The sequence below is a fragment of the Coregonus clupeaformis genome, unplaced genomic scaffold (assembly GCF_020615455.1).
Source record: "Coregonus clupeaformis isolate EN_2021a unplaced genomic scaffold, ASM2061545v1 scaf0419, whole genome shotgun sequence".
Taxonomy (NCBI): Eukaryota; Metazoa; Chordata; class Actinopteri; order Salmoniformes; family Salmonidae; genus Coregonus; species Coregonus clupeaformis.
This window is the reverse complement of record NW_025533874.1, coordinates 281,419-307,197: the sequence shown is the minus strand read 5'-3', so window position 1 is coordinate 307,197 and position 25,779 is coordinate 281,419. Positions and strand designations below refer to the sequence as shown.

At 47.2% G+C, this 25,779-nt stretch overlaps 1 protein-coding gene across 1 annotated transcript in view; it reads right to left on the bottom strand.

The window, feature by feature from the left end:
- Window positions 1–25,779, bottom strand: part of LOC121543941 (neuroendocrine convertase 1-like) — a gene marked incomplete at its 3' end in the record, with an annotated part of 171,864 nt that overhangs the window by 59,377 nt on the left and 86,708 nt on the right. The window contains exons 7-9 of the mRNA XM_045215297.1: window positions 10,182–10,219; window positions 7,758–7,837; window positions 7,421–7,509 (exon numbers count right to left, since the gene is read on the bottom strand). Coding sequence (XP_045071232.1) covers window positions 7,421–7,509; window positions 7,758–7,837; window positions 10,182–10,219 — 207 coding nt within the window. The remainder of the gene's footprint in view (window positions 1–7,420; window positions 7,510–7,757; window positions 7,838–10,181; window positions 10,220–25,779) is intronic.

Below are 25,779 nucleotides of genomic sequence, written 5' to 3'. Positions count from 1 at the left end.
TAATTCACAAATACAGCTGAACATCAACACCTAAACTGGCTGCGATAGACTTATTGATTACTGGGCTTTATGGAAGAAATGCACTGCAAATGCATTGTTCTGTTGTGGATACGCCCGTGGTCCCTTGGTCATCATTATCAAGCATCAGCGCTATGATTCACTTTAACTAGGTCTGCCTCCCAAAAACCACCCTATTCCCTATTTTCTGTGCACTACTTTTGACCACTGCCCGTCAAAAGTAGTACGCTATATAGGAAATAGGTTGCCATTTGGGACTTGTGCATTATCTCTCCAGCTGATCACCAATCACTGGCATTGCATTACCCTGTTGTCATTGTCTTTTTATTGAGCCGTTCCATTAAATTTGATGTGTGATTGTCCTCATAGTATGTTATCACTGCACTGCTACATTTCATATAATTTCCCTGGTAATATAAACACTGCTCTTCTCTTCTTCATGAACGTACTGTTACTGTATTGTTCATTGTTACCTCGCCTAGCGTCTCCTATTCAGTCTGATTGAATCATCTTTTTTATGTTGTTATTAAGGCATGGCTTATATTATATATTTCATTTGCTATAATATTATTTTAGATTTTCAAATGGTATACTATAATAGACAATATCATGTCTCATAGACAATGTACAGTGGGGGAAAAAAGTATTTAGTCAGCCACCAATTGTGCAAGTTCTCCCACTTAAAAAGATGAGAGAGGCCTGTCATTTTCATCATAGGTACACGTCAACTATGACAGACAAATTGAGAGAAAAAAAATCCAGAAAATCACATTGTAGGATTTTTAATGAATTTATTTGCAAATTATGGTGGAAAATAAGTATTTGGTCACCTACAAACAAGCAAGATTTCTGGCTCTCACAGACCTGTAACTTCTTCTTTAAGAGGATCCTCTGTCCTCCACTCGTTACCTGTATTAATGGCACCTGTTTGAACTTGTTATCAGTATAAAAGACACCTGTCCACAACCTCAAACAGTCACACTCCAAACTCCACTATGGTCAAGACCAAAGAGCTGTCAAAGGACACCAGAAACAAAATTGTAGACCTGCACCAGGCTGGGAAGACTGAATCTGCAATAGGTAAGCAGCTTGGTTTGAAGAAATCAACTGTGGGAGCAATTATTAGGAAATGGAAGACATACAAGACCACTGATAATCTCCCTCGATCTGGGGGCTCCACGCAAGATCTCACCCCCGTGGGGTCAAAATGATCACAAGAACGGTGAGCAAAAATCCCAGAACCACACGGGGGGACCTAGTGAATGACCTGCAGAGAGCTGGGACCAAAGTAACAAAGCCTACCATCAGTAACACACTACTCCGCCAGGGACTCAAATCCTGCATTGCCAGACGTGTCTCCCTGCTTAAGCCAGTACATGTCCAGGCCCGTCTGAAGTTTGCTAGAGTGCATTTGGATGATCCAGAAGAGGATTGGGAGAATGTCATATGGTCAGATGAAACCAAAATATAACTTTTGGTAAAAACTCTACTCATCGTGTTTGGAGGACAAAGAATGCTGAGTTGCATCCAAAGAACACCATACCTACTGTGAAGCATGGGGGTGGAAACTTCATGCTTTGGGGCTGTTTTTCTGCAAAGGGACCAGGACGACTGATCCGTGTAAAGGAAAGAATGAATGGGGCCATGTATCGTGGAGATTTTGAGTGAAAACCTCCTTCCATCAGCAAGGGCATTGAAGATGAAACGTGGCTGGGTCTTTTAGCATGACAATGATCCCAAACACACCTCCCGGGCAACGAAGGAGTGGCTTCGTAAGAAGCATTTCAAAGTCCTGGAGTGGCCTAGCCAGTCTCCAGATCTCAACCCCATAGAAAATCTTTGGAGGGAGTTGAAAGTCCGTGTTGCCCAGCGACAGCCCCAAAACATCACTGCTCTAGAGGAGATCTGCATGGAGGAATGGGCCAAAAATACCAGCAACAGTGTGTGAAAACCTTGTGAAGACTTACAGAAAACGTTTGACCTGTGTCATTGCCAACAAGGGGTATATAACAAAGTATTGAGAAACTTTTGTTATTGACCAAATACTTATTTTCCACCATAATTTGCAAATAAATTCATAAAAAATCCTACAATGTGATTTTCTGGAATTTCTTTTCTCATTTTGTCTGTCATAGTTGACATGTACCTATGATGAAAATTACAGGCCTCTCTCATCTTTTTAAGTGGGAGAACTTGCACAATTGGTGGCTGACTAAATACTTTTTTCCCCCACTGTACATTTGTCATAGTACAGTGCAATCATATTATATGTACATATTATAGTAGCACAACTAGTACAATCATTCAATAAGATGTATATTTGTCACGACTGTCTGTGAGATGCGGTAAACGAAGTCAGGCGCAGGACACAGAACTCTCGGATACGTACTTTTAATACGAAAAGGATCCAAAAGGACACAGAAAATAACTCCACGCAGGGAGGAAATAACCCGCTCACAAAATAGACAACCGTGAAGGGGAAAACAATCACACACAAAGTACAGATGAGAGACAGGGGTAATTATAAGGGAAACAATTAACATAATGACGAACAGGTGTAAACAATACAGACAAAACTAAACAAACACCGATAACATCGAACGGCAGTAGCTAGTACTCCGGGGACGACGAACGCCGAAGCCTGCCCGAGCAAGGAGGAGGAGCAGCCTCGGCAGAATCCGTGACAGTACCCCCCCCTTGACGCGCGGCTCCAGCCGTGCGCCGACCCCGGCCTCGGGGACGGCCAGGAGGACGCAGAGCAGGGCGAGTTGGGTGACTCCGGTGGAACTCTGTCAACAGGGAGGGATCTAGGATGTCCCTCCTAGGGACCCAGCACTGTTCCTCCGGACCGTACCCCTCCCACTCCACGAGATACTGCAGACCCCCATCCGACGCCTCGAATCCACGATGGAATGGACTGAGTACGCCGGAGCCCCTTCGATATCTAGTGGGGGCGGAGGGGCCTCTCGTACTTCATTCTCCTGGAGTGGACCAGCTACCACCGGCCTGAGGAGAGACACATGGAACGAGGGGTTAATGCGATAATTAACAGGCAGCTGTAACCTATAACATACCTCGTTCAATCTCCTCAGGACTTAAAATGGCCCCACAAACCGCCGGCCCAGCTTCCGGCAGGGCAGGTGAAGGGGCAGGTTTCTGGTCGAGAGCCAGACCCGATCTCCCGGTGCATAAACCGGACCCTCACTGCGGTGGCGATCGGCGCTCGCCTTTTGCCGTCTGATGGCCCGCTGCAGATGGACGTGCGCAGCGTTCCATGTCTCCTCCGAGCGCCGAAACCATTCATCCACCGCAGGAGCCTCGATCTGGCTCTGATGCCAGGGTGCCAGAACCGGCTGATAGCCCAACACACACTGGAAAGGAGTGAGATTAGTGGAGGAGTGGCGGAGTGAGTTTTGGGCTATCTCTGCCCAGGGAATATACCCTGACCACTCCTCCTGCCGGTCCTGGCAGTAGGACCTCAGAAACCTACCCACATCTTGGTTTACTCTCTCCACCTGCCCATTACTCTCAGGGTGAAAACCCGAGGAAAGGCTGATCGAGACCCCCAAACGTTCCATAAACGCCCTCCACACTCTAGAGGTGAACTGGGGATCCCGATCAGACACTATATCCTCAGGCACCCCGTAGTGCCGGAAAACGTGAGTAAACAGGGCTTCGGCCGTTTGTAGGGCTGTAGGAAGACCTGGCATAGGGATGAGACGGCAGGCCTTAGAAAACCGATCCACAACGACCAAGATCGTGATATTCCCCTGGGAGGGGGGAAGGTCCGTGACAAAATCCACCGACAGGTGAGACCACGGCCGTTGTGGAACGGGGAGAGGTTGTAACTTCCCCCTGGGCAGGTGTCTAGGCGCCTTACACTGGGCGCACACCGAGCAGGAAGAAACATAAACTCTCACGTCCTTAGCTAAGGTGGGCCACCAGTACTTCCCGCTAAGACAGTGCACCGTCCGACCAATACCAGGATGACCAGAGGAGGGTGACGTGTGAGCCCAATAAATCAGTCGGTCACGGACCTCGAGCGGCACGTACCTCCGTCCCTCTGGACACTCTGGGGGAGAAGCGTCGGTACGTAACGCCCGCTCGATTTCCGTGTCGACCTCCCACACCACCGGTGCCACGAGACAAGACTCCGGTAGTATGGGAGTGGGCTCAATGGACCTCTCCTCTGTGTCATATCGTCGGGACAGGGCGTCTGCCTTAACGTTCTGTGACCCAGGGAAATACGTGATCTTAAAGACAAACCGGGCCAGAAACATGGCCCACCTAGCCTGACGAGGGTTCAGTCTCTTCGCTGCCCGGATGTACTCCAGGTTACGATGGTCAGTCAGAATGAGAAAAGGGTGGTTAGCCCCCTCAAGCCAATGTCTCCACACCTTCAGGGCCTGGACCACAGCTAGCAGCTCACTGTCCCCCACGTCATAATTGCGCTCCGCCGGACTGAGCTTCTTAGAATAGAAAGCACAGGGGCAGAGTTTTGGAGGCGTGCCCGAGCGCTGAGACAGTATAGCACCGATCCCCGCCTCGGACGCATCCACCTTGACTTGGAACGCCAAAGAGGGATCCGGATGTGCCAGCACCGGAGCTGAGGTGAACAGGTCCTTCAAATGACTAAACGCCCTGTCCGCCTCAGCCGACCACTGCAAACCCACCGGGCCCCCCTTTAGCAGGGAGGTAATGGGAGCCGCTACCTGTCCAAAACCCCGGATAAACCTCCGGTAGTAATTGGCAAAACCCCAAAACCGCTGCACCTCCTTTACTGTACTAACGCGGTCAATCTCCATCTCCACCCCTGACGCAGACAACCGGTGTCCCAGGAAGGAGATGGACTCCTGGAAAAACAGCCATTTCTCTGCCTTCACATACAGATCATGCTCCAACAGTCTACCCAGCACCCGACGTACCAGGGACACATGCTCGGTACGTGTAGCGGAGTATATCAGAATGTCATCAATATACACCACTACCCCCTGTCCATGCAAATCCCAGAAAATCTCGTCTACAAATGATTGGAAGACTGAAGGAGCATTCATTAGACCGTATGGCATGACGAGGTACTCATAGTGACCCGAGGTGGTACTGAAGGCTGTTTTCCACTCATCTCCCTCCCGAATGCGCACCAGGTTGTAAGCGCTCCTGAGATCCAATTTTGTGAAGAAGCGTGCCCCGTGTAATGACTCCGTCATACTAGCAATCAGAGGGAGAGGATAGCTGTATTTAATAGTAATCTGATTGAGACCACAGTTATCAATACACGGGCGTAAACCCCCATCCTTCTTCTTCACAAAAAAGAAACTTGAGGACGCAGGAGAAGTGGAAGGCCGTATGTATCCCTGTCTCAAGGATTCGGCGACGTATGTCTCCATAGCAGCTGTCTCCTCCTGAGACAGAGGATACACATGGCTGCGAGGGAGCGCCGCGCCAACCTGGAGGTCTATCGCACAATCCCCCTGTCGATGAGGTGGTAATTGAGTCGCCTTCTTCTTACAGAAGGCGCTTGCCAAATCGGCATACTCAGGAGGAATGTGCCTTGTGGGCATTTGGTTCGGACTCTCCACCGTCGTTGCCCCTCCCGAAACACCTACACACCGCCCCACACACTGATCAGATCATCCCTTGAGAGCCCTCTGTTGCCATGAAATGTTGGGGTCATGAGATATTAACCAGGGAAGTCCCAACACCACTGGAAACGCAGGAGAGTCAATTAAATACAACTGTATAGTCTCCTCATGACCCTTCTGCGTTTTCATCTTCAGTGGCGCTGTGACCTCCCTAATCAATCCCGACCCCAAAGGCCGGCTATCTAGGGCATGGATAGGGAAGGGCACATCGACTGGTAATATAGGGATCCCTAATTTATATGAGAAATGGCGATCGATAAAATTCCCAGCTGCGCCTGAATCGACTAGCGCTTTATGCTGGGAGTAAGAAGAAACTTCTGGAAACATCACTTGGATACACATATGAACAGCAGAGAGCTCTGGGTGAGTTGGGACCTTACTCACCGGGAATGACTCATCAGTGCGCTGCCTGCTGCCTCGAATCCGAGGAGACCCTCCCCAGCACCGAACCGCAGTGTGTCCTCGGTGGCCACAGTTGGTGCAGGGGACAGCCTCCTTGCTGGCCTCCCTACTACCAGCACCCCCGAGCTCCATAGGGCTCGGCTCGGAGGTGCTGGGGGATGGAATGGACGGCCCCAGCGCTGGACGTCCGCGGGTAGCCAACAGGGTATCCAAGCGAATCGACATGTCCACCAGCTGATCGAAGCTTAGGTTGGTGTCCCTGCAGGCCAGCTCTCGACGAATGTCCTCCCTCAGGCTGCATCTGTAGTGGTCGATGAGGGCCCTCTCATTCCATCCCGAATTGGCAGCCAGAGTCCGGAAGTCCAGTGCGAATTCCTGCGCGCTCCTCCTCCCCTGTCTGAGGTGGAATAGATGCTCACCCGCCGCCTTCCCCTCCGGGGGATGATCGAACACTGCCCTGAAGCGGCGGGTGAACTCCGCATAGTTCACAGTAGCGGCGTCTATCCCTCCCCACTCGGTGTTGGCCCACTCCAGTGCCTTGCCGGACAGACAGGAGATGAGGGCGGACACGCTCTCATATCCCGAGGGTGCCGGGTGAATGGTTGCCAGGTAAAGTTCCACCTGGAGCAGGAAACCCTGACACCCGGCTGCGGTGCCATCATAAGCCCTCGGGAGCGAGAGCCGAATCCCACTGGACTCCGGATGTGAGACGATAGGAGTAGCCGATGGTGGTGGTATCGTTGGAGGAGGTGTGGGCAAACCTCTTCTCTCCCATCGTCCCAAAGTGTTCATAACGTTATCCATAGCGGCACCAAGATTTTGGAGCATCGCTGCCTGTTGTAGGATGCGCTCTTCGAGTGATCCAGTCGGTGCTGTCGCTCCTGCTGACTCCATGGTAAGGTGTGTGATTCTGTCACGACTGTCTGTGAGATGCGGTAAACGAAGTCAGGCGCAGGACACAGAACTCTCGGATACGTACTTTTAATACGAAAAGGATCCAAAAGGACAAAGAAAATAACTCCACGCAGGGAGGAAATAACCCGCTCACAAAATAGACAACCGTGAAGGGGAAAACAATCACACACAAAGTACAGATGAGAGACAGGGGTAATTATAAGGGAAACAATTAACATAATGACGAACAGGTGTAAACAATACAGACAAAACTAAACAAACACCGATAACATCGAACGGCAGTAGCTAGTACTCCGGGGACGACGAACGCCGAAGCCTGCCCGAGCAAGGAGGAGGAGCAGCCTCGGCAGAATCCGTGACAATATTTGAATCATACAATCCCTTCTACCTGTATTTTTTTTGATAGATTACATTGGCATGGACATGGGCAGTGTTGTACTCACCACCGATCCTGGCGTTGAAGGCGATGCCCACGCCACAGTAAGAGTTGTTGGCCTCCATGGCCACTTCCCCTGCACACCTGGTGCCATGACTGGGAGAGACGAGAACATGATGTCATACACATACACACACAAACACATTAACACGCACACTCTCACACACACACAAAAACGACTGTATCTCTACACAAATGTTGACAAATAACAACCCATTCCAAAAACGAGGAAACAAAACTACAAAAGGAAAGACGACTGCAAATAGTGAGAGATGACAGAGGAACATGAAGAATGACAGGGGGTGAAAGAGTGAGATGAATGTAGAGATTAAGAAGTGTGTTACCCGTTCTCCTCATCTCTGAGTGGCATGGGATCATGGGACAGGCCGTGTGAACCACGCAGATCAAAACTCGCAAAGGCCTCCTGAGAGACACACCATAGTGTAATGTCATGGAACAACACGGAGAGCATGTCGCCTGATTCCACATCTGTTTTTGCTGTATAGCCAACTCTTACGGTTGTTAGGAGTTGGCTATACAGCACAAAACAGATCTGGGATCAGAATAGGGAGGATGTGGAAATGACACAGGAAAAAATAAAATTGCATTTCTGGAAGTATATTGATGTGTCATGATAATCTCCTATGTATTGTCATGCGCTCTCATACCATACGAGGACAAGCTGTTCAGTGTGAGGCGAGGAGATGACAGGCTACACAGCAGATGAGTGATGTGTGTCTATCGAGTCAAATATGATCAAGGAGGTGCACTCAAGGAGCTAACATGTACTGCAACAACAAGACAGGAGTCAGAGTACAACCCCATGTAGCCCTGCTTCAATCTCTCTCAGGCTATACATGAGTGCCAAGCTACATGTTGGCCTGTTGGCTCTTGGATTATAAATGATAGAATGGTGTAGGGTGAAGTTGCCCCTAGATGCTGATCTTGGCTCAGTTTAACATTTACCCCACTAATGGTTAAGGTTGGGATTCGAGGAGGGGAAGCTGATCCCTAGATCTGTACCTAGGTTGAAACTTCACCCAAAACAGTTAGCATCGCTTCGCTATAGCTTCATCAATTTGACATGGGTGTTTATCTCAAATCAAACTTTATTTGTCACATGTGCCGAATACAACAGGTATAGACCTTACCGTGAAATGCTTTCCTACAAGCCCTTAACCAACAATGCAGTTCAAGAAAGAGTTAAGAAAATATTTACCAAATAACCAAAAGTTAAAAATAACATAAATGAACACAATAAAATAACAATAACGAGGCTATATACAGGGGGCACCGGCACTGAGTCAATGTGCCGTGGTACAAGTTAGTCGAGGTAATTTGTAGGTAGGGGTAAAGCGACTACGCATATATAATAATATAATAGACAGCGGGTAGCAGACTTGACGCTCCGGTTCCGCTTGCTGTGCTGCAGCAGAGAGAACAGTCTACGACTTGGGTGACTGGAGTCTTAGACAATTTTTTGGGCTTTCCTCTGACACCGCCTAGTATATAGGTCCTGGATGGCAGGAAGAATCGGCCGCAGTGATGCACTGGGCCGCACGCACCACCCTCTGCAGCGCCCTACAGTCAGATGCCGAGCAGTTGCCACACCAGGCAGTGATGCAACTGGTCAGGATGCTCTCGATGGTGCAGCTGTATAACTTTTTGAGGATCTGGGGACCCATGCCAAATCTGTTCAGTCTCCTGAGGGGGAAAAGGTGTTGTCGTGCCCTCTTCACGACTGTCTTGGTGTGTTTGGACCATGATAGTTTGTTGGTGATGTGGACACCAAGGAACTTGAAACTCTCGACCCACTAGACTACAACCCCGTCGATGTTAATGGGGGCCTGTTCAGCCTGCCCTTTCCTGTAGTCCACAATCAGCTCCTTTGTCTTGCTCACATTGAGGGAGAGGTTGTTGTCCTGGCACCACACTGCCAGGTCTCTGACCTCCTCCCTATAGGCTGTCTCGTCGTTGTCGGTGATCAGGCCTACCACTGTTGTGTCATCAGCAAACTTAATGATGGTGTTGGAGTTGTGTTTGGCCATGCAGTCGTGGGTGAACAGGGAGTACATGAGGGGACTAAGCATGCACCCCTGAGGGGCCCCCGTGTTGAGGATCAGCGTGGCAGACGTGTTGTTGCCTACCCTTACCACCTGGGGGTGGCCCGTCAGGAAGTCCAGGATCCAGTTGCAGAGGGAGGTGTTCAGTCCCAGGGTCCTTAGCTTAGTGATGAGCTTTGTGGACACTATGGTGTTGAACGCTGAGCTGTAGTCAATGAACAGCACTCCCACATAGGTGTTCCTTCTGTCCAGGTGGGAAAGGGCAGTGCGCGATTGAGATTGTGTCATCTGTGGATCTGTTGGGGCAATATGCGAACTGGAGTGGGCCCAGGGTATCTGGGATGATGCTGTTGATGTGACCAGCCTTTCAAAGCACTTCATGGCTACTGACGTGAGTGCTATGAGGCGGTAATCATTTAGGCAGTTTACCTTCGCTTGCTTGGGTACAGGGACCACGGTTGTCTGCTTGAAAGGTACCACAGACTCGGTCAGGGAGAGGTTGAAAATGTCAGCGAAGACACCTGCCAGTTGGTCCCCACATGCTTTGAGTACACGTCCTGGTAATCTGTCTGGCCCCGCGGCTATCTAGCTACTGTATAGTATTATGTACGTACAGTAAATGTATAATTCATTAATTGTGTAATGGCCCATTAGGACAGATGAAATACATGGTCACCTCAAAATAAATCGATAAAGTTTACTCACAAAGTTTCTCTTCAGATCCATGTTTGTATGATCCACACCTAAAGGGGAGGCAGGAAAATAAATATCAGTGTTTGTACATAAAAGCTACAAATGAGGGATACAGGAACTAAAAGGATGCATGATTTAACACACGATGAGTCTGGATGTTCCTCTATTCTCCCTTCTTTGAACCTCTTTCTACATGGACTGAAGGGATTTAAAAAACTGTAAGCGGTTGGGCTGGGAGAGGGAAGAAAAGACAAGGGGGAGAGGAAAAAGGGAAGGAGAATGCAGCAGGACAGAGAGGATGGATAGCACCTTGCCCTCTTTCTCATTTTATCCTTTCTACCTGCCTGCATCCCTCCTTCCACCCTATTCTCCCTTTCATCTTTATCTCTGAACCAGTCTCTCTCCCTCTCTCCCTCTCTCCCTCCCTCCCTCCCTCCCTCCCAGGCCCTCTTTCTGCTCTCTCACCCCATCTCTCCCTCTTTTCCTCCACCCTCCATCTCTCCCTCTTTTCCTCCACCCTCCATCTCCCCACCCTCTCTCTTCTCCTGTGGCTGAGCCCCTGTGGACTCTTTCGCTCGCTCTTTCTAGCTACACTTTCTCCATCTGTCTCTCTATCTCTCCCTCCCTCCTCCCTCTCTTCCCCTCTCACTCTTCTCTCCTCCTGTTGCAGGGCCCCTGTGGACTCTCTCACAGACAGGCGAATGGAGGCCCCAGGAGGGCCCTGCCACACAAACACACACACACACACACGCTCACACACACAGGACCCGCCAGCCCTTTGTCCCACACAGGCAGTGCCGCCAGGTTGCCATGACAACCAGCCGTTGTCCGAGGCGGCCTGATTGTGTTCATCTGTGGCGGGTTAGAGCCCGGGTGAGTACAAGCACACCACACCACGCCTGGCCCGCTCTGCACAACCTCCATCTCTCTATTCTCTCTCACTATCATTCCCCATTCTGCTTCTCTCTCTCGCTCTCTTTTTCTTTATTTTTACTATTTTCTACATTGTAGAATAATAGTGAAGACATCAAACCTATGAAATAACACATATGGAATCATGTAGTAACCAAAAAAAGTGTTAAACAAATCAAAATATATTTTATATTTGAGATTCTTCAAAGTAGCCACCCTTTGCCTTGATGACAGCTTCGCACACTCTTGGCATTTGCTCAACCAGCTTCATGAGGAATGCTTTTCCAACAGTCTTGAAGGAGTTCCCACATACGCTGAGCACTTGTTGGCTGCTTTTCCTTCACTCTGCGGTTCAACTCATCCCAAACCATCTCAATTGGGTTGAGGTCAGGTGATTGTGGAGGCCAGGTCATCTGATGCAGCACTCCATCACTCTCCTTGGTCAAATAGCCCTTACACAGCCTGGAGGTGTGTTTTGGGTCATTGTCCTGTTGAAAAACAAATGATAGTCCCACTAAGCGCAAACCAGATGGGATGGTGTACACAACTGATTGGCTCAAACGCATTAACTTTTAACAAGGCACACCTGTTAATTGAAATGCATTCCAGGTGACTACCTATGAAGCTGGTTGAGAGAATGCCAAGAGTGTGCAAAGCTGTCATCAAGGCAAAGGGTGGCTACTTTGAAGAATCTCAAATATAAAATATATTTTGATTTGTTTAACACTTTTTTGGTTACTACATGATTCCATATGTGTTATTTCATAGTTTTGATGTCTTAACTATTATTCTACAATGTAGAAAATAGTAAAAATAAAGAAAAAGCCTTGAATGAGTAGGTGTGTCCTAACTTTTGACTGGTACTGTATATTAACAGTGAACTCAAAACCTATAACACATCTACCTAGTAGAGAGAATCCATTCTTGTGAGCATCACCTGTATAAAATCTGGGTCACTTCTCTGAGGTGTAGTGAATTACCACCAGGCTGCAGGTGGTAAAGGAGCTCGCCTTATTAACAAAGTTCAGTGAGCAGTGTTTCTGTGTGTGGGTGTGGGTATTTGTGTCTGTGTGTGTGTGTGCGTGCATGAGTGTGCGTGCGTGAATGCACGTGTGTGAGCTGTGATTCTGTGTGCGTGTGTGTGTGTGTATGTATGTATGTGTGAGTACGGGCGTGAGTGCGCGTGTGTGAGCAGCATTTCTCTGTGTGCATGTGGGTTCATGCATCCAATTGTGTCACACTACTCACGTCACCGCTAAGAGGTGACACACACCGCTCACTGCTGCAGGGATGTCATCAGGCATTAGCTTCAAGCCACCGAAGGAGGGGACACAGAGTGGCACAGAGGACAAACCCACAGCCTTGTCCCCCCTGACTGAGGAAGCTCCCGTGGGCGGCCAGTGACAACAGTAACGATGATGGGATGTGGTGTGGTGGTAATCATCCTGATAATAGCCATGTCTAACAGAGCAGCCCTCTGCCAGCCTAATGAAGATCTCAGCAGCCACAGTGGAAATTAGCCGTCCAACATTGGCTGTAATGGACTGATGTGGATTGTGTGTGTCTGTGTGTTTAGGATGTTGGGTTTGTGGGGGGATTGTGGGGAGGGTTGGCTGTGTGTGTGTGTGTGTGTGTGCGTGCGTGTTTGTATGTGTGTGTATGTGTGTGCAGTATCTAATGCTCCCTGTCATGAAGAGATATTGTAACATCAGTTCTAGACAAGGTTGGTCAAAGTACAAATGCACCATGCTTGTCTTGTGCACACACCACACACTCAAACACCCACATATTTACGTGCATATTGAAGTACATAAAGGTATACAGAGTCAGAGAGCAGACAGTCATGTCTCAGCTAGATGGAACACTGTAGGTGGTGGAGCAAATGTAAAACATGTGATGAATACAAATTCCTTGAACCTGAGTGACCCAGTCTGAAGCATGTGCATGTGTGTGCGTGCGTGCATGCGTATGTGGGTATGCGTGCCTGCCTATGTGTGTGTGCATACTTGCATGTGTGTTTGTGTAGGTGTGTGTGTGTGTGTGTGCGCAGCGGCTATACTCTTTCTCTTTGTGCCCTGTATTCATTGTGGACCTCAGGGTCAAACACACACAAATCACACATATAGATGCGGCAAAGGCCATTTTGTGGCAACAGTGAGCCGTGAGCAGCAGTGGCAATGAATACACATCAATTCAGAGGCAACCAAACACACCTGGGTCTCACTTCCCGCTCTCACATTTGCCTGGTTTTCTAAAGGATTCAAAGTAAATAGGGCTAGCTAACCTCTTCCTTTCTTATAAACATAACATGGCCATATTGCATTGGCGGATTGTGGTGTTTGTTGTATGTGTATTATGTGGAGGATGTAGATATCTGTAAACCGACGACTATGCCACTGAGGAGATAAATTAAATTGTATTGAATTGAAAATGATCTGTGTCCAATACCCCTAGCTATTCATGTCTGAGTCTATCTACCCACTTACCTGTATTTACCCAGGTAGGTTACTGTGTATCTTTTACAATACAGACCTGGCAGCAGAAGTGTCAACTTCGTCTGTGTCTAGTTCACACAGTTTATCATTCTCAGTGTCTAAAACTGTCTGTGTCTCACGTTCTCATATAATTCGACACTAATCCTGCTCTCTCCACATGTCTCTGAGAGAGTGTGTGTGTGTGTGTTAATGCAAGTGCGTGTGTGTGCAGGCGAGGTGTGACGTTGTGGCGCGGTGAAGCTGGTGTTATCGTGCGGCGGCGGTGGCGAGGATGAGACTTCCTGCCCCCACACCTCCCTCTAATTAATCAGCGACGTCGTTAAGAGCGCCAGGGTGGACATGGAGACCTGCCCATAATTAGGGAGCTTTGTTCAGCTCTGGCTGTGAGGGGCTGTGGAGGGGCTGCAAAGGGGCGGGAGAGCAGCGTGTGGCACATAGTGTGTGTGTGTGTGTGTGTGTGTGTGTGTAGGAAGGTTGGGAGGGAGAGAGGAAGAGCGTGGTGTGTGTGTGTGTGTGTGTGCGAGTGAGGGTGAGTTGTAAAGTGGGACATTAGTATTCAGGCGGCTCAGAGCGCCACTACCGTTTCCCTGCCTGCCTTCCCACAGACCCTCTCTCTCCCTGGACACTGGAGGAGGCTGAGTAGGGTGGGCTGAAGTGGTGGTGGGGAGGTATCGGCAGTAGCTGGTTACAGTACCAGAGTCCTAAGGTGGAGGATAGGTGGAGGATAGGTGGGGGGGCATGTAGGAATAGATCTGGGAGCCCTGGGGTGCAGGCCAAATGTAACCCATGTCATTTATAAGAGAAACTGAATCCACATCCACATCTCACTCAAAACCTTTACTCACATCCACCCTAATATCAACTCTCCATTCTCCACAGCTTTATGTTTTCAACTAAGTGTCTGTCTTGACAGCATAACTTGTCCTTCAAAAAGCCATATTTCAATGGCTTATAGTCATATAATGAAATAACTTGCATAGCTGACCCTTTTTATCTATGGCCAACAGTGACAGAGACACCCCCATAGAAGTCGAACTCATCTGTGTGTTTAAAAAAAAATCTTAGCCCATCAGAGAGAGAGAGAGAGAGAGAGAGAGAGAGAGAGAGAGAGAGAGAGAGAGAGAGAGAGAGAGAGAGAGAGAGAGAGAGAGTTACAGGTCTGTATTGCACTCTAATTCAGCACACTGACATCATGTTCATCTGTGGTTGGATATAGGTGGATCATGTGCAGAAGATGTGCTAATAAACTCCCACTCTGTCTCTCCTCCATGACTGTATTTCTCTCTATTTTTCTCCCTTCCTATCTCTTTCTATCCCTTCCTCACTTTTTCTCCCCGCTCCCTCTCATCCCTGGTTCTGTCTCTCTCCTCCCTGGTTGTGTCTCGCTCTCCTCCCTGTATCTTTCCCTCTCTCTTTCTCTCCTCCCTGTATCTTTCCCTCTCTCTTTCTCTCTTCCCTCTCCCTGTCTTTCTGCTCTGCTCTCTTGGTGTCTGATCACAGTAGATGAGTGATTATGTTATTAAGGCTAATGCCATGTTCTGGGACATTACAGTAATAACAACAACAGTGGTGAGATGCAGCAAAGCACACACTGCATCACACACATCAAACCACCTGCCATCTTGGCTAGGTGTCTCTTACAAAACACCCCATTACTAAAGCAACACTGTGACATCCTCACCCAAACCACTGACCACTGACCACCAGAGCAATTAAAGAACACCCCACTGGGCACAGACATCAGTTCAAATTCTACTTTTGATTGATATTTGATTAAGTTGTCTGATGTGGATTCAATGTGAAATCAACACAACTTGTAGCCATGTCATTGGATTTTGGTTAAAAGTTTACTTGAAAATACATAACTCACAAAATGTGAGTATGTTGATTACTTTTTGCAAATCTAATAATTTTTCAAATGTAATACAACATTGTCACATGGACATTTTTTTATAGCTTGTGCTGAAATTACATGAATACAATGACATGAAAACAATAATTAATTGATTCTGCCAGTTTGTACCCAGAAGGATACCACTTAAAAACTCAGCACCTCTACAATCAACTGATCCACTCACAATCCCATTACATTCCCATCAACACACCAAGTATTTCCACCCAGCAGCAATATAGACAGCTGTCAGTATACTGTATCTCCCCACTGTATAGCCTACAGATCATCCCTGACTTCCATACTAAACACTGCAGCTCGCCGCTACTCAGGTCGCCGCTGCCTCAACTGCCGCTGGTTCACTCTCATTCGGCTAATTGTATTCATGGCGAACCGTGTTGACAAATTCATTTTGAAATCCATTAGTCTCGTGACGTTGTTCAAATGATGCGCCCATTACTGTCCATTGCTTTAACACCCCTGATTCACATTCTAATACCCTTCTGATAAATCTGTTTATCTGTAACACATTCCACGTGCCGTAGAGAGAGAGCGAGAGAGAGAGAGAGAGAGAGAGACAGAGAGAGAGAGAGAGAGAGAGAGAGAGAGAGAGAGAGAGAGGGGAAGGCAGTGGGAGGGTGAATACAGAGGAGGCAGACTAAGTGACTATAGAGCAGGTAGCAGAAAACAAATAATAACGAAGGGAGAGAGGGTTAAATTAGTGAGAGCAGAGGAGGAGAGAAGGACCGAGAGTGAGGAGGGAGGGAAGAGGAACAGATGAAGTGGCCTAAAATAAACCTCTTCTCCAAACTGCTCCATCTTCTCATTACCTCCTACTCATCCTCCCCTTCCATCTTCTCCTCATCCTTCCTCTTCTCTTCCTCATCCTCTCCTTCCTCCTCCCCCTCCTCTGTCCCCTTCCACTGCCTCCACTTCCTCCTCTCCATACTCCAAGTACAGTACACTGCCTGCTGGTGTGTATGGGGGTTGTGTGGTGTGTCAGAGTGTAGCCACGTAGCCATGATTAGCTGCTTGTTTACGTTTCCCATCACAACTACAGGGCTTCAAGGGCACCAGCACTGGACACCCTGCTCCCAGAGAACAGCTAATGGACACGTCCTGGTGTGCGCCGCTGGTGCACGTGTTTGTGTGAGCGTGTGTGCGTGTGTGCGTGTAGGCAGGTGTAATCATGCCTCGCTGTGGCGCGGGCTCTTAATTAAGAGTGGGAGGGGGGCGGAGCAGCTGGCAGGAGGTTTGGGGGCCAGGGAACATCTGCAGGAGGCCAGTGCACCACACACACGTACCACGCACACACACACACACAAACACATACACAGCCACTTGGCAACTCAGACCCAAGGGAACACACACATACACCTCACAGCCACCGCTACCATAGGGCCCTGTCACCATGGCAACCCAGGACCAGCCATGTCACCCGTCACAGAGAGAGGGGTGACAAAGAGAGAGAGAGAAGGAGCGAGAGAGCAAGAGAGAGAAAGGGAGAGTGAGAGAGAGAGACAGAGAGAGAGAGAGAGAGAGAGAGAGAGAGAGAGAGAGAGAGAGAGAGAGAGAGAGAGAGAGAGAGAGAGAGAGAGAGAGCGAGAGAGAGAGCGAGAGAGAGAGAAAGGGAGAGAGAGAGAGAGAGAGAGAGAGAGAGAGAGAGAGAGAGAGAGAGAGAGAGAGAGAGAGAGAGAGAGAAGGAGAGGACAAGGGGAGGGGGAGGCACTAAATGCTCTTCATATCACTAAACTTTCAGAACAAAAGACAGAGAGAGAGAGAGTGCAGAGGTTTAAAATAAGGATGTTGAATTGCTGAGACATGGAGTACTTGATCTAAGGAGGTTATGGGTTCAAAGACCTTCAGATAAATACAGTACAGATCCCTCTGAAGTCAGTGTCTCACGTTTAAATAAGTCAAGTGCTACTGGCGCTTCATCCACACCCATTGATTTCCATGATACAATCCAAAATAATATGGGTAAAGGATTGAAGTTACAGTAAACACACTGGCTGAACAAGGACATGGATAACATATATCTAGCTGTTTTTTCTATGCATCGTCAAGACAGAACGGAAGCTTCAGGTAAGGTTAAGGGAGAGGTGTGTGTCTCTTTATTAACAACCGCTGGTGCGCAATCTCTAATGTTAAGGAAGTCTCTAGGTTTTGCTCGTCTGAGTTAGATACCTCATGATAAGCTGCAGACCATACTATTTACCAAGAGTTGTCATCTATATTTTTTTGCAGCTGTCTATTTACCACCAAAAACTGATGCTGACACTAAAACCGCACTCAACGAGCTGTATAGGGCCATAAGCAAACAAGAAAATGCACATCCAGAGGCGGCGCTCCTAGTGGCTGGTGATTTTAATGCATGGGAAACTGAAATCTGCTTACCTAATTTTTACCAGCATGTCACCTGTGCAACTAGAGGAGACAAAAGTCTAGATCACCTTTACTCCACACACAGAGACGCATACAAAGCTCTCCCTCGCCCTCCATTTGGCAAATCTCACCATAACTCTATACTCTTAATTCCTGCTTACAAGCTACTTTTTATTTTTTTATTTTACCTTTATTTAACTAGGCAAGTCAGTTAAGAACAAATTCTTATTTACAATGACGGCCTACAGGACTGTTTCTCTAGCACAGACTGGAATATGTACTCGGATTCATCCGATAACATCGAGGAGTTTACCATCACCGGCTTCATTAATAAGTGCATCGACGACGTCGTCCCCACACGTACATATCCCAACCAGAAGACATGTATTACAGGCAACATCTGCACTGAGCTAAAGGCTAGAGCTGCCGCTTTCAAGGAACGGGACACTAATCCGGACTAATCTCCCTGACCCAGTCTGTAATACCTACATTTTTCAAGCAGACCCCCATAGTCCCTGTGCCCAAGAATTCCAAAGTAACCTGTCTAAATGACTGTCGCCCCATAGCACTCACATCTGTAGCCATGAAATTCTTTGAAAGACTGGTCATGGCTTTTTTTTTTTTTTTTTTTGTTGCTTTAAAGAAATATTTTTTTTGTTTTGCTGCCTCTAGGGCTCCCCATGGGCCTTGGCCCAGGGGCTTCAGCCCCAGTAAGCCCCTGTATTAATCCGGCCCTGCCTCTATACCAAGCGGTGTCAGAGGAAGGCCCTAAGAATTGTGAAAGACTCCAGCCACCCAAGTCATAGAATGTTCTCTCTGCTACCACATGACAAGCAGTACTGATGCAGCAAGTCTGGAACCAACAGCAACCTGAACAGCTTCTACCCCCAAGCCATAACACTGCTAAATAGTTAGTTAAATAGTTAACCAAATAGGTACCCGGACTATCTTTATTAACCCTTTATGCACTAACTCTTTTGACTCATCACATACGCTGCTGCTACTGTTTATTATCTATCCTGTTGCCTAGTCACTATATCCCTACCTATATGTACATATCTACCTCAATTACCTCGTACCCCTGCACATCGACTCAGTACTGGTACTCCGTGTATGTAGTCAAGTTATCCTTAGTCATTGTGTATTTATTTCTCATGTTTTTATTATTATTTCTATATTATTTCTCTTTTTTTTCTCTCTGCATTTTTGGGAAGAGGCCCATTAGTAAACATTTCACTGTTAGTCTACACCTGTTGTTTACAAAGCATGTGACAAATACAATTCCATTTGATTTTGATTTGACACACACACACACACACACACTCACACACACACACACACACACACTGAAGGTTAGGTGAACTTATAGGGTCTCAAGCAACATCATCAGGGTGCATGTGCATGTGTGTGCATACGAATGCGTATCTATGTACACAGATATGCTGTAGGACATGAGATTTAAATTAATTAATCAATATCAGGGCTACATATGAAATGCAGAGTATTGATGCCCATCTCCAGCCTAGAGTACGCAGGATGAACTCTGACCCCATAAAAACATAATATCCTTCCATAAAAACAAATGTGTCCCACAATGCACTGGGGTAGCAACTCTGGACCTGGCACAAATGGCACTATACTGATAGCTAGCCAAATACCAGCTAGTCAAATACATGGCCTAAAATGACTGTTGGGTGTGGTGGCTAAGAGTGAGAATGTGTGTGTTTGTAATGTTCCAAGATGTTCAAACTTTTGGTATATAATAATATTTGATATTTCTCCCAAATTCTTCTGTTCTCTGTGCGTTTACAAACAGTCCTAAACATCTCAGCATGGTATTCTTTAGGGAGCTACCATACTGTGTACGGTACTTTGTGTGTATGTGGTTTCCCTGTATCCCTCATTATAATCACTGTATAATCTCGATATAAAATAATTGAATGGTTTTTTTCGCCTTTAATTGTTGCTCTATTTATCCAAGACCCTTATTAGCGATATACAGAGTCAGTCAGTTTGAGAAACACAAATAAGAAGCAGATGATTATTAATTTAGGGCCCTTACTGCTGATAATAATAAGTGCGTGTGTGTGTAATAAACATGCTCTGGTTCCAACCAGATTCAGCATTAATGATTGACTCAGATCAACCCCAGCAATGGGATCAAATACTCTGTCTGCTAAATAATGTAGCGGGCGGGGGCCTGTGACAGTCCCGCCCAGACGAGAGAGAGAGAGAGAGAGAGAGAGAGAGAGAGAGAGAGAGAGAGAGAGAGAGAGAGAGAGAGAGAGAGAGAGAGAGAGAGAGAGAGAGAGAGAGAGAGAGAGAGAGAGAGAGAGAGAGAGAGAGAGAGAGAGAGAGAGAGAGAGAGAGAGAGAGAGAGAGAGAGAGAGAGAGAGAGAGAGAGAGAGAGAGAGAGAGAGAGAGAGAGAGAGAGAGAGAGAGAGAGAGAGAGAGAGAAACCTTGTGTATTGACACTGTGGCAAGTACTGTATGTTAGCAACCAACACATTTCACTCATGGGGCACAAGGGGCTCTGTGTATGTGTGTGTGTGTACGTGTGTGTGTATATGTGCATGCATGCATCCTTGTGTGTGTGTGACTACCAATGTGTGTCTGTCATCAATAATGGAGTGCCCTGGTTATACCCTCATCAAAGGCCATGTTCCTAGACTTTCTAGTGTTCCACATAATTAACACACAGCTAAGGAAGAAACAGTAAACATGCTAATATAGAAGTTATTCCAGCAGAAAGGAGGTATCATAAACTCAGAGCTCCTACAGCAATGTACTTGTCAACATGATGTATGAAGCTCTTCAAACAAATAAAAAATACATGTAGCAAAACCCATTCCAATTCCAGTACCATACAATGGAGAACTAAGGTCCAGAAAGAGCTTTTGGTCACAGTATTATTTCCCCAATTTAGAGGGAAAGTACGTTTTATGAACACCTCGACACACTTAACCCTCCCGTTGTCCTAGGGTCAAAATGACCCGCCACTGTGTTGAACCAACTTTGTTTAATTTTTATATTTTTGGGATAATTTGTGAGAAGGAGGCAGTGATACTTTCTTTAAAGTCTCACTGCCTCCTTCTCACAAATGATCCCAAAAATATAAAAATTAAATAAAGTTGGTTCAACACAGTGGCGGGTCATTTTGACCCTAGGACAACGGAAAGCACTTAACAATAAAAAGGTTACTCACCAACATGACAGTACTGAAAATTATCATTAATTTACGTGGATTTGCTGATCATATTGAACTGCATGAGTTAAATATGGGCCTACTCAAAAATGAAGGAGGCAAGAATATATTTTCAGATTCGGTACTATGCAACTTTGTCGACAGGGTTTGTGTAAGGCACACACACACAGACAGACACAGACAGACACAGACACACAGATGCACACACACACACACACACACACACAGTGGAGCGTCTTTCCTGCCAGGCGGGAGTGATGGCGGTATCAACGTCTCCTTTTTTTGGTCTGGAGGAGCTGCTAATGAACAGCGTGAATGGGAAGAAAGGCTCCAGCTCAATCCACTAATTGCCTTAAAAGCTCTTCATACAATTTCCACTGTCAACAGAGATAGTGTTCCTGGTTCCTGTGTGTGTGTGTGTGTGTGTGAGAGCGAGAGAGAGAGATACATCTGAGAAAGGATAGCTGCTGAGACACGACTGAGCATGAAAAAGGATCACTGTGGTGATACTGACACACACACACATAAACATACTGTACACAGATAGGAGTCTACCTGTGCCGAGCACATGCCCCTTTGCCCTCACACTCACCAAGTGCCCTTTGGGGTGGTGGTATAATTTTAGTCAGGGGCGCAACTTTCACTGGGGACAAGTTTTATATTATACATTTAGCAGACACTCTTATCCAGAGTGACTTACAGGAGCAATTAGGGTTAAGTGCCTTGCTTAAGGGCACATCGACAGATTTTTCACCTAGTCGGCTCGGGGATTAGAACCAGCAACCTTTCGGTTACTGGCACAACGCTCTTACCCACTAAGCTACCTGCCGCCCATCATTGGCATGTGATACAAACGAGGCAACGGTGTGCTTTCGGACCATGCGGACGTCTCCGAGCGGTCGGGTAGGCTGTTTGGAGTGTTTATCTGACAAAAAAACTATAATAATAAAAATAAATTATGTCCTCCCCCACTTCTGAAACCAAAGTTGCGCCCCTGATTTTGGTATACAGTTTTTGTCGTTGTTGTTCTAAACCCACTGCCCGCAAGTCGACGTGATGTCGTCAAGTTCGCCACCCCTTACCCCCACCCTGTCCGTTGGTTGCGCCTGTTGGTCTGCCCTGTACGGAGTTCGCTCGGGCCCGGGTTGAGCCTGTTTCCCAGTCTGCCCTGTATGGAGATTGCGCAAGCCCGGTATCCAAACATGCATGGCTTGAGATGCAGTCACCGGTCGAGTGTGTGTAGCTAGCTACCTAGTTTAAATAGCAACAGTACTGCCACAGTAGCATAACATTTGATTAACACTTGATAACACTTGATTTACATCATCATTAATGTTCGGTCTGGTTGGCTGATACGTGCAGCAGAGAGAGGCAGAAAGACTCAACTCCATCCCTTCATCTGACTCAACTCCATCCCTTCTTCAGTCGGGAGTTACACATGTGTGTCAGGGCAGCAGCAACACAGGTAGTCTAGACTCTAGCTAACCACCATATACTAAAATATCCACACAAGCCACTAGCCAGCAAGCCATATATCAAGAGTTAGAATATTATGTTATGAAGTTATTTAAGAATTTAAGAGCATTAAAGATAAATCACAAACGGTGAAAATAAATTTAGCTAGCTAACTAGCACATTTACACAATCATCAACATCAATGATCAGCTAATAGCCAACCCTCTTTTCCCGATGTCAATCATGTCTTTAACTAGCTTGCTTATAATTTGTGATGAGTGTTTTGTTGCAGAAATAAATAGGCCTATGGTATATTATGAATTTCAAGATATAAATTATGTAAGGGTGCACCCTTTTTCCATTTTGAGCTCCTGTCCCCTGAAAGGTCTGTGCACGGCCCTGATACTGTACACACACACACACACACACACACACACACGAGAAAAGGGAAATACACAAGCACACAGATGTAAAACGAGACACGAGAGGGATATAAACACACATACAAGAAAACTTAAGGAAAGGCACACCCACAAACACACCCACAAACACACCCACCCACACACACACACACACACACACACACACACACACACACACACACACACACACACACACACTAGTACAGCAGGGTGCTTTACCATGGCACAGCTCTCATTAAAATAAAAAGCCTGCTGAGCGCTTTAAACACCATTAGGAAATACCATAAATACACAGAGTACTTCTCAGTGCACTTGAGCACTGCTCCCGGACCCATTGTTCAGCATAGAGCTGAATGACTGTGGTCTACTCACTTAAGACCCTGACACTACACACTTACACTATACACACACGGCCAGTCAGCTGGACGCCTGTTTGTCTGCCTGACTCCAGATATATGTTAACAAATGGAAAGGTTTCATACACTGGAGTGTTATACACTGTGTTACCATACTGAGACAATACAGAATGCTGCATTCATCAGAAAGGTGGCATACACGCCTATAAACTGTATGTAAACTTAATCTACAAAGATGCTGACGTAGGATTTCAATGAAGGATGAGGAGGAGGGGGCCGAGGGGGAACCCAATCCTTGTGATCAGGAGCCCAAACCCCCCTCCCCTCATTGCTGTCACACATGATCGCCCCGGAGATATCCGACACATGTCCCACATCAGCATGCGTGTTGTGCATACCTAATGACCATGTGTGATTTAAGAGGCCCAGGCCCTGTCATTACAGCAGGGTCACTGTCAGGGGCTAGGGGGTGTCAAGGGGCCAGGACAGGGCCAAGGGGGAGCTGGGGGTCCCAGGACAATCCATCACTGTTGATAGACTGATACCCGGGGGCTGGGGAGGGAGGATATGGAGGATGTGTGTGTGCGTGTAGATGGTATGTGTGTGTGTGCGCATGCATGCGTGTGTGTGTGTCTGGTGCCCACCATGACAGCAGATATTGCCGTTGGTTTGACCCAGGAGCAGCCCCCTATCACTCCTTGCTCTATTGACAGACTTTAAGACCCCAGAGACAGACTGTCAACCCCTGGCCCTGCTCCTGACACTGAACCTGTCCTATTTACACTCCTATATTCACACACACACACACACACACAAAAGGAGCCAATAACTGGAGTCATTATTGAGCTGGCCAGGTCCAAGTTCTGACAAGATCCACAATTAACCCATTCAGCCCCCAGCGGTGTGAGGATGCTCTTTAGGAACAGCTAACGAGGCTAAATGTGGAAGCAGTGGCTGCAGTAATGAGGCTAGCCAGCCTGGCTGTGTTACTGTGTGGACAGGTCAGCTCAGCTCACAGAGGTGTGTGTGTGTGCGTCCGTGCAAGCGTACGTGAATACATTTGTGCCTGTGTGTATGTGCATGTGTGCGTACATGTGTGTCAATTCTTCTTTTAGGTCCCTGTCATACTATTGTAACACAACATCATCCCAGTCTACGATTCACATTCCTGTTGGCATAATGAAAAAAATGGACAAATGCAGAACGTGAGTGATGGATAAACACAGCAACCATATGGTCAGAATGAACCTGTATTTCCCCCTTCTTTTTCCATCAGAGCCGTTATCGGACGTAAGTATGCGCGAGTGTGGAGGCGAACGGCAAGAAAATAATTACCCTCTGCCTCCGCCAGCTGGTTTGTTCATAAACACGCAATTATGATTTCACGGCAGTCCATTATACACAAGCGACTCGGGGCAGAAAGCAGCGCCACGGCACGATCATTGAAAACATCTTAAACACTCTCGGCTCGGCTAATACCTTCGCGGGGAATGCAATTTTCTGATTTGCTTGGCAGCTCCTCAATAAGAAATCAATTATGCCTTAAGAATACCGGCAAGAGTCTGCATCGTGTGTCGTATAGAGTCAATGGCGTAGTTGTAGGGTTTGGCCTGTGTCGTGTGTCACCACAATTGATTGAGGCCATTGACACTAATAAAAAAGACAACAGACACGAGTGAGGTCATGAGATACAATCAGAAAACACTAGATTTTATTTTAATTCAGTTGTAAATACACTGTAACATGGATGCACAGATATATAGTATAATTGTATCAGGGTATGATCGAAGGTCCTCTGGCTATTGACCAAACCAATAAACTATCAAAGGGCATTGTTGTGTACGCCCGCCCGCACGCAGGCACCATGCCACATGCACACACACACATTGGCTAAAGCCTCTGTACTCTGCAATCACTCTCACATTTCTAGGTCCTCATTTTATCTCTCTCTCTCTCTCGCTCCCTCTAGCTCTCACACTCCCTCTATCCCAGCAAAGAAACAGGCATATAAAATGGAGATGTTTCTCCACCCCCCCATCCATCTGTGCCCATAGAGCTTTACACCCCACTGGAAGTCCCCGCTTCATCTCACCGCCCGATGACAGTCACACAAAGATGACATCATGATCGAGTGACTCCACTTAGCCAGGCTGAATGGGGCGATGGCCAGTGTCCTGGAGTGTGGCAGGCCATCGAGGTAAGCACCACACTGCAAGAGGCAGGACTGAAGCCACTGGGGTGTGGGGGTCAAAGGGTGACTGGAGGCGGGGCACATACCAGGAAAAAGGAAGGAGCTTGGGGAGAAGACATGGTAGATTCTGGCACCATTCTTTTCAAACTGGTCTCTCTGTTCACACTCCTATTGGCTATGACTTTGTCCTGCCAACAAACTGCAACTGGGCAGGGGTCGGTTTTGTAGTACGTTCTTTTTGTCTCTGACCCAGACTCATGCCTCTTTGTAGAACAGAAAAACGCTACATTTGGTGAAT